Below are 15,156 nucleotides of genomic sequence, written 5' to 3' on the forward strand. Positions count from 1 at the left end.
GGCATGCAGAACTGTTCTCTCTTCCTCGGTACTCAATGCCTTCCTGACCTCACATGCCTGCCAGTGTGGAGTAGGGACTCTTTAGCCTGGAGTTTTATTAGTTCAAAAACCACAGAAAGGGGCGCCTGGGTGGCTCAGTGGGTTAAAGCCTCTGCCTTCGGCTCAGGTCATGATCCCAGAGTCCTGGGATTGAGCCCCGCGTCGGGCTCTCTGCTCTGCAGGGAGCCTGCTTCCTCCTCTCTCTCTGCCTGCCTCTCTGCCTACTTGTGATCTCTGTCAAAAACCACAGAAAGTATCAAATAGCCTCTAATAATGATACAACAATTCAGATTTGTACAGTAGTTTACAGTATGTGAGAGTATGCAGTCACAAACAATCCCCCCAACACTGCCCCATGTTACTGGAGGTTAAAACATAAATGAGATCATTTTCACCCAAACATGGTTTACAGTGTGAGGTTCTAGTAGTAGCAGTGACAGGTGAGACAAATGTATGAGGCAAAGCCTCATTCATTCCTTCACAGTTTTGGAGTCGCCTCTGTATCTGCAGCGCAACAATGTGCACGGTGGGGAGGAGAGGGACGGGCTCTGCTGGCCCAGCAGGTTACTATGTGAGAAGGGCACTAGCACTAACAGCTACTGCACCACATGGACCCCAACAGGCAGCATGAGGACGATGACAGCCACGGGCCAGGGGATGCAGAACAAGGGGAAGGTTATTTCTCCCTGGAAGGTTGTATGAGAAACTTGCAGCATGATCTTAAAAGATGGGAGGACGTAAATGGGCATGTGGCAGCGGCATGAGCAAAGGGACACAGGCAAAAAGAAGGAGAAACATGCATTTCAGTACTATGGCTAGGGAGACCTAACAGAACATGAGTGAGTGGGTGGGTGGAAACACCGCAAAGGAAAGTTGAGGCCACATCATAGAAGGTCATGAATGGCCAACCAAAGGCTCAGCCCTGAGTCAGCCAACCAAGAGAAGTCCACATGGTAGCAATGTAACTGTGTTTCCAGAAGACTCCAGAACTGCATGGGAAGGACTGAGAAAGTGGGAATGGAATGGAATCAGAGTCCAGCACGACTATTATGGCAGAGATGAGAAGGAGTTCAGGCTTGAGCGAGGGAAGTAGAGAGAGGGGGACAGAGGAAAGAGAATGCGGTTTGGGGGTCACGGAACTTAATGATTAACATTACACACACTGCACATATTAAACATCTGAATGGAATTTAGAAAAAAAAGAAATTAAAGAATCAATTTTTGGTAGAGAGTTTATAATTTTTCTACTTATCTAGCTTCTACAATTGGAATTTAAAATTCCAGATAAAAACACCTCTGGTGATAAGACCTCATTCTCCATTCTAGCTTAAAGAAACAACCTCACCGTAAAGGAAATGACATTCATCAGCTAGTATTCTAATAGTACTGTGTTCAAGTCTTAAATTAAGGAGATGGAAAACCCAGCTCTGTTGTTTTCAATCTGAAATTTATTTCCAAAACACGAGTGTGGTAAAGTGGCCTTTGCAGAGAATTTGCAGCCCTCCCTCTAGTTTTGTATATTTTAAATTCCAAGTGCCACACTCCCACTTATTTGGAGAGACGAAATTGATGTTCTGAGTCACTGCCAGACATTTGCAGCTAAGACGCTCTACAGCAACAGCTGCTCTGGACTTCAAACAGTTCAAACAAATGCAGAGCACAGTGTGAGCTCTGGGTAATGACTTAGGAGAGAGGAAACTGGTAGAGGACGTGTAATCTAAATAGCACATTTTTTGTGTGAGGTATTCACATATCTGATTTCCGGTCTGAGTCTGGATAGCTGACGTACCAAGGGCTTAGTTTATTACAAATAGAACTCAACTAAATAGGAGGCTGTAAAAACAAAAACAAAACCCCCAAAACCCGGGCCTAAGTAAATACAGAACCATCAGTGACTTCTGTGGAAAACAGGTGCTTACCTGAAAAATCGAGCGCACACACTCCTCTCTGGTGTTGTCCTTTCAGTAGCGATAGACATTTTAGAGTTTGTGTGTCCCACACGTGAATAGCAGCATCTCTTCCAACCTTAAATAACAGGATGAGTGTTATTAACTAATCAGAAATTTTAACGAGAATGATTCCTAAGGGTCATTCTTAGAGAGCCTTCGAGTCAGGTGCTGCTCAGAAATCCAAAACCACACATCTGGAGAGCAGGAAGCCTCTCTCAGAAATCATCTGGCCTGATGCCGTTATTTTCCTGATGAGAAAACAGAGGCACAAAGAGTCTAATAGGCTTGTTCTGGGCATCAAACTGGGTGCCATGCCGGCCTAACTTGGCCCATACCTGCCAGGGAAGGTACAATCAAATGTCCACTGTGCTTTTCGGGTTAGTTTGACATTTCTCTCTCCTGCCTTCTCAACTCCACATACAATTCCACTTCTTGGTCAGGAAGTCACCTGCACATTGTTATGGTCCTGACCTCAGAGTTCTGTTACCCATCTCAATTGTCTCACTCATCCCGAAAAGGCCTGGCCCTGCTTCTCCCCCAGGAAATGACAGTTTCGTGGCTTACCTCTTCTTAAGGTGGATTCTCCTTGAGAGGATACAAACTTCTCTCCCACTAATTCCCAACAATGGAATAAAATTTTAATAGTAAAGTCATTTTCCTCACTTAATTGTAAGGGAAAAAAGAGCCCTGTTGGATGAAATGAGTATAAGAGGGAAAATGGGACATAAAGGCATTCACAAAACTAAGCAGAATCCAGCCAACTCCTACACTGTTGTATGGAGGCACAGTTACCCCTGGAGTGGTTACTGGTGTACTGATTTGTCACTGGTTTGTCTCTCAGCAATTACAGTATAAAATGTGGTATCTCCTCAGGGGTTTACACAAAGAACCGATCTCTGCTCTTCTTTCAAAGCAAAGTTATTAAATGCACATGAATCAAGCGTCATCTGTTTATAAGAACAATAAAGGGGGGAGGGAGGAGAGTGAAATGTAAAAGTACAAAGTAGTCATCAATTACTTGTAAGAAACTTCATCATGTCAGCTAATTCAAAAGATATGGTCTAATATACAGTTGCTAGCAAACCAGTACGTCAGTTAATGGCACTTCGCTTTTGAAGGATTGTAATCCTTTTATGAATTATATGAGAGCTATGGACTTTCCTCTCCTCCAATGCACATTTCTGGGGAATGACTCCCTTCATGCCCTCACTTTCACCACTCATCTCATGAACATGAGGCTATGAACTCTGTGCAAAGACTTCTCCACCACCTGTACGTCAGGTCTCAGAAACACTCGTTTCATGTTAATTTCTGACCCTCATACCACATGTTTTTCCTTGAATTTGCCACTTATGTTGTAGATCAGTTTAAGTCTTAAAAGCTGTTAAAAGCCCATGATAAAACTGAACCAAAATGTACTCTTTCCATTGGAAGAAAAGAATACAAAACTGAAAATACTATTAACATTAATGCTTTGCCACAAAATAATGAATTTGAGTTTAATGGATTTTTTGGTTAATTAAGTTGACTTTATCTCTCCCCTTTCCAAGCACAAAATGACTGAATGCAGGCCTCTGTTTTGAGTGTCTTTTCAATGATAGGTTCAATCCAAAGTTTAGGCATCCCAAAATGATTCTGAAGGAATTTTGTTTTTTTTTTTTGAAAGGTTAAAATATAAAATGATGAGTCAGTCAAAATTCATGGCTTTAAGTTTTGCAAAAATAACTAGATGTTATGTTAGTATTAAAATATGGTTCATTCAATAAACATCGATTACCGAGGATACAATAAGTACTGGGTGTACAGTAAGGAGGAAAATATCTTAAGACTGCATTCATGGAACTTGGTTTAGTTTTAGCTAATCCTGTTTGTACATATCATGTCAAGATGAAATCCCTCAGAGGCTTCCCACAGAGCTTTAATATAGCCAGTGACATTCCCACCATCACAACATGACCCAGCTTTCACTGAATCTTCAGCTTCATGCCTCATGTTTGTTTCTATCAAGTATTTCTTAAACCAGTATGTAAACTAGGTTCAAAACTAAATCCTGTCCCTCCAGTTCCTGGAGGCAATCACGTCGTGCCTTAACTCTGAGCTGCACTTACCTGAACTCTGAGCTGCACTTACCAATAAAACACTTCTGGGCATTGAAAAAAAAAAAAAAAAAACAAAACTAAATCCTGTCTCTCTTTGGCTAGGCCCTCATCTCAGAGGAGAGATCTCTACCTGCCCAGTGGCCACGTAGTCCTTCACTGGATGGATGGTCAGGCTGAGAATGTCATCATCATGCCCCAGGTACAGCCTCTGGGAGTGTTGCTGTCTGTTGTACACGACAGCAACTGCAGCAATGTGATAGACCACTTCCCCAGTCTGCGTGTAGAAGAGATTGTTTCTACAGTCGTAGCCTCTGTAACTGAAGCACAGGTCCAAGAAATGCACAGTAGCTGAATGGACAGTGAGTCAACAGAGCAGGAGAGATCAGAAGACAAAGCTATCACATTGATAGGCACATGCACAAGCAGAACCTCAGGTATCTCCAGAGTCGCTTGGGACAGTAATCTTCAACAGGGTTACAAGGAGCTCTGAGGACATGTGAGGACTCTCTAAAGGGCAAATGTGCCCTGGTAATTTTAACAGAATTTGTTCCTAGATCCTCAGCTACTGTGTATGTGTTCTTTCCTAAGTGACCAGTCTGAGAACACACCTGTGAGGAGGTGCAGCTTTTCCCTTCCCACTTCCCCTTTCTCTATCACCTTCCTCTCACATTAGAAAGCCATTCCTCTGTCCACCTAGAATCTTACTATGATCTGTAACCATAGTAACATCGAACTATGGTTGGAGCATCGAACCTCCCAAGAATACCAAAATGAACTCAAGTGCAGATGTTGAAAGTGAACAATTTCAAGAACTAGATATGAAGTTCTTTTCCAAGTCAAATGATTTCCAATTCTTTGCTTTTAACAAAATTGAAGAGTGATTTAACTGAATTGTCAGGTGATAGATCATTATATTTTCATGTGATGTACCAAAATTACAAAATACACCTGTTTTGCAAGAGGAGTTTAAAGTACTGAGTAAGATTGGTATGATAAAATTGCTTCCTTTCTCATCTACTTATTTATATAAGCTTTCTCAGTTCTCATAACTATTAAAAAAAGAAAAATGGGACTAGAATCAATACTAAACTCTATCACATTCTAGCAATAATATGTGTGCATATATATCTGAACTCACTGAAAAAATCTTATTAAAATTGCTTTCCAATAAAATTATTTATATTTAGTAAGTACTTATTAGAATTTGTGCTATGTTTATGTTGGTCTGACAAGCTTTCAACTACTAAGAGTTGTAACAAAAATTCAATCCAAAAAAGAATGAACACTAAGAGCAGCAATGTCCTGTAGAAATATGATGCAAGCCATGTAGGTAAGTGAAAATTTTCTACATTAAAAAAAAGAAACAGATGAAATTTATTTTAAGAACATTTAACCCATTATGTCTATAATATTATTATGTAATCAATATAAAACATTTAAGTAGGCTCTATGCTCAGTATGGGGCTTGAACTTATGACCTCAGCTGAGATCAAGACTGGAGCTGAGATCAAGAGTCTGACACTTAATTGACTCAGCCACCCAGGCACCCCTCAATATAAAACATTTTAATGAGATATATTACATTCTTTTTCTCATACTAAGTCTTCAAAATCCAGTGTGCATTTATGCCTACCACACATCTGAATTCAGACTAGCCATATTTCACATGCCCAGTGGCTTTAAGTGGATATCATTCCAGATAACACAAGTTAGAGACTTAGGATCACAAGGAATTAAATTTAAATTGCACTTATATACATTTCTTTCCTTGCAAAAAGTATGATAGGGTGATCAATAAAAGCTTTTCAAGCATAAAAATACTACATTAGTATAAAATTCTATGGGAGAAGTAGCATAGAAATACGAGCTCAGGTACTTTTTAAATTGGGGATGGTAGGAATCAAATATCTATGACTGATCCCCTTAAATGAATGATGTATTTATAAAGCACTAGACATTATATTCTTCACAATCATTTAATCTTACACTGAAAAATTTTAGATGTCAACTTAAAGTGTGGAAGGTTGAACATTATTTTTAAAATTCTAAATTATTGTGGGCATATGTAAGCAAAAATGTTTGAAGAAGTGGAGCCAGCTAAATAGAGCAGGAGATATGGGGGTAACAGAAACAGGGACTGGGGAGAAAACAGAGTGGGGGACAATGAGCCACAGAAACATATGCGTACAGAAGTCAATGAAGCATGAAAAATCTAGATACACACATTGTTATGGCCACAGAACATCAACTGAGACAACCGGACAGAGAATCATGGTTCCAATATTAACTTCAGGTAAGTAAACACCAGAGAGAAGAACCAGCCTGAAGTGGGACAGCACCAAGAAGAGGGGACCCAATGGTCTGACAAGGCTGGTGACAGGCACCCACCCGTGTATGAACTGGAGTTTCAAGCTGTCCTCAGGAGCCTTTTCTCTTTTGAGGAAGGGTACTGCATGGTTTTTCTCTTTACTTTGTTGCTTTAGCTGAGGTAGATCTTCTTTGTAAACCTTAAAGCATAGCAGAAACATTTAGTTGAGACTCTCCAGGTTTCAAAAATATTAATATCTTGGCATTGTCAGGAGGTCTTTAACTGCAGAAAATTAAGTTTTTGAGAACATCAAAAGCAAAAAATGATCATCCAGAGACAAAAGTTGGTCATTATATATAATGATCAAGGGGTCAATTCATCAAGAAGATATAATCATTTTAAATACATACCCAACATCAGAGCACCAAATATATAAATCACATATGAACAGAATTAAAGGAGAAATAAACATCAGTAGTGTAATAGTTGGGGAAGATGTCACTCTGAACAATGGATAGATGATGATTCAGACAAAGAATCAATAGGGAACTAGCAAATGAACACTGCAGACCAAACAACCTAGCAGACATATCCAGAACATACCAGCCATCAGCAGTAGTACATGCGTTCTTCTCAGGACACATCAGATGTTAGGCCACAAAACAAGTCTCAATAAATTCAAGAAGATAAAAATCACATCAAGTATGTTTTCTGGCCACTGTGGTATGGAAGCAGAAATCAATCATCACAGGAAGAAAGCTGGAAAGTTCATAAGCTTGTGGAAATTAAACCACACAGTTCTGAACAACCAACCGATCAAAGAAGAAATCAAATGGGAAAAAAATGTCTTGAGACAAAAGACAATGGAAACACAACATAACAAAACTTACAGGATACAGCAAAAGCAGTTCTAAGAGGAAAGTCTGCAGCTATCAACATATACTTTAAGAAAAAAGAAAACTCTCAGATCAACAACCCAACAATATACCCTCAAGGAACAAGAAAAAGAACACACTAAGCCCAAAGTTAGCAAAAGGAAGGAAATAATAAAGATTAGAGCAGAAATATATGAAATAGAGAATAAGACAATAGAAAAGACGAACAAACTCAGAGTTGGTTGGTTTTTTGAAAAGATAAACCCAATAGAGTACATAAAGCATAAGAATGAAGTTTACTTCCTAATGAACAAAACTATCCTGAAATAACTTTTGAATCATTGGGATTTAAGATCATCTTGAGTTTAAATAATTTATATTCAGAAAATATCATAATTTTCTGGTAAATAAGAAAGGAAATTATTCAATAAATTATCAATAAAAATCAATAAAATGATTTTCTATAATTTATTCTAAAGCAAGAAATCTCTTGATGATTCTGACATTTGCAAAATGCAGACCTCATGAATCTTGGTGATCACTCTTTGGAATTATCTTCTTTCATGATTTCACGCATCTTGACAGATCAGACTCTAAGATTTAGAGCAAAGCTCCTGGCCTAACCGAGGACCCAAATTGTGCTGCTGACTCAGAGAACATTTCCTACAATCTAATCTAAATGCAGATAAAAAGTAATATATCTCTATCATGTATTCATGCCCTACTATTGAGAGATATTAATTTAACACAGTCAAGACAAAGTAAATCTATTAATAATTGCTCAACTTCATAAAGGAAAAATTTCATTTGATAAAGCTAGGTAACTAAAAGAATATTATCATAATAAAGTCTCTGTCTAGGATTTAACCAAAAATCTTTAAAATTAAAAACAAAAGGAAGTCAGAAGATACTTCATTACTGCTATGTCTATTGCAGCTGCAATGAACTAAGCTTGTAAAAGCTGAAGATAATTATCCATCTGAGCCCATGGTGCTTTTTTCAGCTCATCAACTACTCAATAGAACTGAATTCTGGTCTTGGTATTTCTACTGCTTATTTGAATATGCCTCATAACCTCTGTGGACTTAAAATTCCCATCTGTAGAACAGGAAAAAACTTCCTGCTCAAGGAGTAACTCAGCAACAAAAAATAATATGAATCAAATAATATAGATAAAAGCTTTAGAAAATCAGATGCAAGGCAGAAATATAAATCCTAGGCATGGATTTCAGTATAGTCAAGCCTTTTCATTCTTTTACTAGCACCATTTTACTAAATACAAAACTCCCAACTAAAGAAAATGGTTTTTCTTTTTTTTTCATAAATTTTATGCTCATTTTGCTTAAATTCCATTTCCTCTTGATATCAGAGTATAATATTTAGTGTGTGTGCTTATTTCCACATTAATAATTTCCTTTCAATCCTCACCTTTAGTTTTACTGCATTATACATTGCACAGTCAAGCTGATTTCATCAAGAAGTTGACCCAAACCATCAGTTGTACTGCCTTTGTACTATTCTTTCAAACATGGAATCAGTGAGTGATGATTACGGGGTGGAAAAAAAAAGTCATCGTCTGGAAAGGTTCAGTGCTTATGCAGAGGCAAAGCCAAGCAATACATAGAATGTGCACTTTGGAGAGAAGCCCAGATCTGCATTCTTATCTTAATACTACGGGTGATGTGGATGTGGACAAAGTACTTAACCTCTCAGGGTTATTGTGGGTTGGATTTGGTGTATGGAAAGCACAGGATCTGGCCCCATAAAGACACATGATACACGGCAGCGGTCCCAGCCTCTATGGTAATTTCCCTAGGCAACACTGACAGCTGCTGTGTCTGAAATGGAAGTCTTATTCACTCCATGTTCAGGTACACAGTCTGCTCCACAGACTCTCATGAAATGACAAGGAAGAAAATAGAACATCTATGGTTATCAACCATAAAAAAGAGATGAGTCTCCAGATTCCCGTGAAGGATGGCTCTCTTTAACACTCACCGTTTAGCACTAAAATGTCTACTTTCAAAAAATTCAGACCCAATTTGATTGTGATTGTGCAACTTGTCTACTAGAGGTGATTTCCAACTGGAGAGATCATGCATATTGTATTTGGGCTTTTACTTTAATTAAATGGACAATGGTCTTTGTAATTGGTCTTCATAATAGTCTATTTAAGTTAAGAGAGAAAGCAGGATACCAGCTCACTTGCAAAGTACCATGGCTCTGAGGCTACCAATTCTGTAAAGAAAACACATGCTTTCATGATGTGTTAGAAAATGAAAAATTGCATATTTTTCTGCAAAAAAAAATTTTTTTTTAAAGATTTTATTTGAGAGGTGCCTGGGTGGCTCAGTGGTTAAAGCCTCTGCCTTCGGCTTGGGTCATGATCCCAGGGTCCTGGAATCGAGCCCCGCATCAGGCTCTCTGCTCAGTGGGGAGCCTGCTTCCTCCTCTCTCTCTCTCTGCCTGCCTCTCTGCCTATTTGTGATCTCTGTCAAATAAATAAATAAATCTTAAAAAACAAAAATATTTTATTTGAGAGAGAGAGAGAGAGAGAAAGAGAGTGAGAGAAAGCAGGAGAGGGTGTAGGGTCAGAGGGAGGAGCAGACTCCGCTGAGCAGGGAGCCTGACTTGGGGCTCGATCCCAGGATCCTGAGATGATGACCTGAACCAAGGGTAGATGCTTAGCTGACTAAGCCATCCAGGTGCCCCTGCAAAAAGTATTTCAAAGTTGTAGATGCTAAAGAGACAGAAACCCTATCACAGGTTCGGTTTTAAAACTGGCTACTACCTTCCACTTAAAAAAATTTTAATAATGTGAAAGGGTAAAGGCCTTATTTTCAATCTGCACTTAAAGACAAGAGGCAGGGGATTTTCCTTATTCTTGTCTTGATTCTCTTCTGCCTAAGTACCAGACATTTTTAGTGCAACATCCAAAGCCAATGAGATTGACGTTCTGGGCTGTAAAGCATCTGTTATGAGCTCTCTGCTTACTGACCTGGCGATCATAATTGATTTGAGTTTCTTGCTCAATATCAGAGTCCAATTCTGGTACATCAGATAAATCCGAATCAGATTCTTCACTGTAGGAATCAGTGCCACCTTCTGCAGAAATACAACCCATGAGAAACAAGTGAAGTTTGGAGACCCAACAGAGCTTACACATTTATTTAAAATATTTCCTTTCTTCTAACAAAGTAAATTTAAAAATCACTATGCCATACTTTTCCTTTTATGTAGGTTCTTAAAACACCTTTTTTCCCTCATCTTTTGGTTAAGTTCAGCACACTCCTTTCAGGAGCATTAACAGATAAGGGCAACTACTCCCCTTACCCCACCCCAGCAGCAAGACTGAACTCATTTCCACACTTTTAGGAGATAACAAATCTTTGCGTTTTAAGTTTTGCTTTGGAAAAAAAAAAAGAAGAAAGAAAGAAAGAAAGAAAGAAAGAGAAAAGAAAAGAAAAGAAAAGAAAAGAAAAGAAAAAGTCAGGGAAAGGTTCTACCAGAATGAAGCCTAGTGAAAAAGGAATCCAACTACTTAGTTCAGTAAATATCCTCTTAGCCTTTTGCCATGTCCACCATGTGGGTGGTAACTGCCACAGTCAAAACCTGCAGAAACTCTCCTAATGAAAACATTTCCTCACCTGGTTTTAAATTTTATTACCTATTTATTTCTGCTGGCATCACAGTAAATAGAATGACTACACATCCCCTGAACTGGAACACACTGGTCCCATTACAGACCATTCTTTGAACTTTACTCTGGAGCCAACTCGGGCTCCCAAGGTTACTCTGTTCCCCCTACTGTCTCACGGTGTAGACCCGCCACAGTTACAGTTGTCTTGAAGAGGCTGAAATGTCTTTGTTCCTGTTATTCTCCAAGGCTAAATCTTCATGTAAATCTTTGACCTTCAACTTGCAATTGGTATAAACAAAATCCTTTGAAGGAAGTTATTCAATTGACTCATATGTGTCTCAAAAGTTTCGTTTCTTTTTTTTAAACTTTGAATTTTATTATAGGACTGAATTTTTCAAAATTGCTTTAACTCTTTATCTTCAAGAGATATGCTAGAACATTCTTTGAAATTTTTATTGACAAAAAAAGAAATGCTGAAAAATTACAATTGGTTTTTACCCTGGGGTGCAGTTTCCAGCAGACCGTTGCTGACACCTTCTGGAATAAATCTCCACTGGAAAACTGAGTGGTCAGCCCCTCCTGTGCTCAATACCCACTGAAAGTCATGGGACCAGCGGACATTTGTGACATGTGCAGAATGGCCCACATATTTTCTAAATTTGGCTCCTGAAAAGATATTTTTGAGAAGATTAGTACTGAAAAAAAAAAAATAGAATTTGTGGGTTAAAAATTCAATTCCTCTTCATGTTGAAAAGTAAAATTCTTAAATATATTAGAAAATATAATTTTCAGTATTACATATCATAAAAAGCAAAGGCTCCTCAAATTCTCCAAATTATTCCAATATGGATTAAGCTAAAAATGGCCTTAAAATTTAAGTCCTGTGGCTGAAGACACATCTGAACCTGTTCCAGATAATGCCTACTGCTTCACTGATTCTGAAAATAAGGATGCTTCAAAATGATTGTCTTATACATTCTTATTTAAATACAGTAAGATAGTCCTTTGCAAAAGGGAAATGATAATTCTGTGGAAAAGAAGTCAGACTATTGTTCAGAGTCATATGGATGTAGAGCTGGCAGAATTAAATTTTGTTTCCTTGCACTGATTGCTTTACTCAGTGAACACCATCCCCAGGTAACGAATGCAGAAGGAAAGCTAATTGCACTAAACAGTTGCCCCTGAACTACTCAAGTCTCCAGTCCAGGCTTGGTACAGGGGAGCACAAAGGCGGACATGAAAACAAGAGCGGTCCCTCCTACCATATGAAGGCCTAGTACTCCAAAAGCCTATGGGAGATTTCAGGGGCAGCAAGCACCACCGCAGCCCTCCTTCAGAAACAACTGTACCTATTGCAGGCCCTCTATTGGAACCTCTTCAATGGGTGAGAAAGCCATTTGTTCAACTGAAATGTGTTTCAAATTCACTCATTGGAGAGGTAATGATTTAAATGTATATGAAGGTGAAAATGACCGCATTATTTTAAAATGCCACCACCAAGCTGCCCCCATCTGTGCATTCTACTACTGTTTGCTTTCTTCATCAGAGCACTTCTCACGAGATGTGTTTACATTTTCCTTACTGTGTCCCCTCAGAACAAAAGCTTCACGAGGGCAGGGATTTGTGTCTGTTTTATTTGTTGAACAGCCTCTACAACAGCACGTAATAAATATTCACTGAATAAAGGAAGACCATGTCCATGTCTTCCCAGGCTTTCCTTAGGGCACATTCACTTTACAAGGCCTCCCTTTGTTCTCTGAAACACAAGAATGTGTCAGGCCTTTGCCCTCATCTCCTCTCTGGCAGGCCCTCTGTCCCATGGCTTTAGGTACTGTTGATATGCCCTCCACTGCCAAACATTCGTCTTCTGGCCCTCATTTCTCCCTGGACTGCTGGTGGGCCGCGTGCTGTGTCAAGTTGGATGTCTAACAGGTACCTCAGACTTACCACGAGCAACAAAAACCCAGGAGTTCCCCTTCCCCTCTCTCTTATCCCCATCTCTCTCCCTCCCAAACACATACTCCCTTGCTCGTTTTCCCATCTCCATAAATGGTGCCACCATCCACCCCACTGCTGAAACCTAAAACTTAGGACTCACCCTCGGTTTCCCCTCTTTCCCTCCATTCCCACAACCAGTCCATCAGCAAGACCTTCAGCTCTACCTTAACACGGTTTCATAACCTCATGGAGTTGTGTTCACATCTGTTCCTAACACCTTTGTCCAAGCCACCTCATCTCTCACCTGGACTTGTGCAAGAATCTAATTGAAGGGGCGCCTGGGTGGCTCAGTGGTTAAAGCCTCTGCCTTCAGCTCAGGTCATGATCTCAGGGTCCTGGGATCGAGCCCCGCATCGAGCTCTCTGCTCAGCAGGGAGCCTGCCTCCTCCTCCTCTCTCTCTCTGCCTGCCTCTCTGCCTACTCATGATCTGTCTGTCAAATAAATTAAAAAAAAAAAAATCTTTAAAAAAAAAAAAAAGAATCTAATTGAAGTTTCCTCTTCCCTAATCCATCCCACATGATATCAAAGTGGTCTTTTAAAAACTTAGACTGGTCATGTCGCTTCTCCATTTTAAGCCCTCAATAACTTCCCACCACACTTAGAATAAGATCCAAATTTCCAACAGTGGCTATAAGGCTGTAAGGCCCTTCATGACATGGTCCCCACTGCCCTCTCCAGCTTCTGAGTACACAGTGCTCCCCTCATTCATCACACTCTAGCCACCTTGACCTTTATGTTTCTCTCCTGCATCAAGCTCATCCAAGCTTTAGTGAAAGCCAACACTTTTCCCCTCAAAGTCCAGGGTTTATGCAACCCATGTCTTACAACATCCAGGACACTTATTTTGGGAGGGAGTACTTCAAGGACTGTCTGAATACATGTGTGCCTGTGTGGGGGGTGGAGGTGTGGGGGTGTGTGTAGCATTAATGGGGCAGCAGCACACAAGTTAGTCAAACAGGAGAGCCTTCCCTTGGAGAAGGGCTGGTGCCAAGGTGGTAAGATGTGGCAAATGCCAATGAGCAAAGGTTTGGATGTTTTATCTCATGGAAGTTTCTGTATGGTGGTGGTCAAACAGAATGGAGTCTAAATGACATCAGGGGAATTATTGGTAATGATACAGTTATTTTAAAAGATTTGAAAACTGCCAAAATGAAATGAGAAAAATTGGGTTGGTGATGTAAAAATAACCACTGTAGGCATTTTCATTAACTGCAGAACATTTACGTCAGAACACTGTACAGCAGAATTTTAAGTACGTTAATTATAAAGGTATCAGTTAACTTGATTGGGAGTTTTATTTAATCACTATTGAAAACTACCATGTTTGCTCAGTCTCCACACTTCTCCTGGTCAGTAGCCGCTGTCATGTTTGGCTGTTACAGGCTCAAAAGTTGGGGAACACCTGACACTGGGACCCTGGGCTGTAGGGCAACAAGTTCTACCAACTGTTACCATTCCTGTCAGCAACACTCCTTTCAGAACTCCCCTGCTGGTAGTTTAGGTACAGAAAGGGCACAGAAGTCTGATTGTCTCTGAGATAAATTGCAAGATTTATAAACCATGTACCATGAAAAGCAGAACAAGTCAATTTGCTCTGAGAATACAGATACTTCCGCAGACTGCTGAGGTGGGTTTTATTACTCCCACCACACTGTCACTCAGCTGTCAACCTTCCATTACTCCACAGATGTCTTCTGTGTGCCATCATCCTCAGGGTTGTTTTACATATCAGGGTGTCTCATTCGGACAGACAGCACTGCTCACCACCTCCCTCCCTCTTCCCCCATTCTCATCAATAACCCCAAGATGTCCGTTTCCATTCCTATTTTCCAGACCCAAGACCACCATACAAGGTTTGCTGATACAGAGGAAATACAAACTCTCGGTGAGTTAACTTCCTCCCAAGTCCTGACTCTTAAGACCAACAGTATTGCTTTGGGCCCCAGTAAGGTTTCTTCTCAGCTCCCATGATCCTTCTGGTTGCCTAACTCACATTCTGCAAGAACATTGCTCAGTCTAACCAGATACACCCTATTACTCAAAAGACCATCAGGGAGGGGAGAATGAATTAGGCACATTGAGGTAATTTTGTGCCTCAAGCATTTGAAAGAGGGCCATTTTGTCAAGTGGAAATGATGGCAGCTTTGCTATGTGTTTTATGTTCAATTCTCAACCATAACTATTGCTGCTTCAGAGCTGCCAGTTAGCCGAAAACGACTTTCCAATTACATTTTTCACTCCCTTTCC

The 15,156-nt window shown here is 39.9% G+C and overlaps 1 protein-coding gene across 2 annotated transcripts in view; it reads right to left on the bottom strand.

Annotated features, from left to right (window-relative positions):
- EML6 (EMAP like 6) overlaps nt 1-15,156 on the bottom strand; it is a 272,951-nt gene that overhangs the window by 93,530 nt on the left and 164,265 nt on the right. For both annotated transcript variants that reach the window (XM_047743696.1, XM_047743695.1), the window contains exons 12-16: nt 11,409-11,576; nt 10,269-10,375; nt 6,476-6,594; nt 4,218-4,404; nt 1,959-2,064 (exon numbers count right to left, since the gene is read on the bottom strand). In XM_047743696.1, coding sequence (XP_047599652.1) covers nt 1,959-2,064; nt 4,218-4,404; nt 6,476-6,594; nt 10,269-10,375; nt 11,409-11,576 — 687 coding nt within the window. The remainder of the gene's footprint in view (nt 1-1,958; nt 2,065-4,217; nt 4,405-6,475; nt 6,595-10,268; nt 10,376-11,408; nt 11,577-15,156) is intronic.

Source organism: Lutra lutra, chromosome 9, assembly GCF_902655055.1.
Source record: "Lutra lutra chromosome 9, mLutLut1.2, whole genome shotgun sequence".
NCBI lineage: Eukaryota > Metazoa > Chordata > Mammalia > Carnivora > Mustelidae > Lutra > Lutra lutra.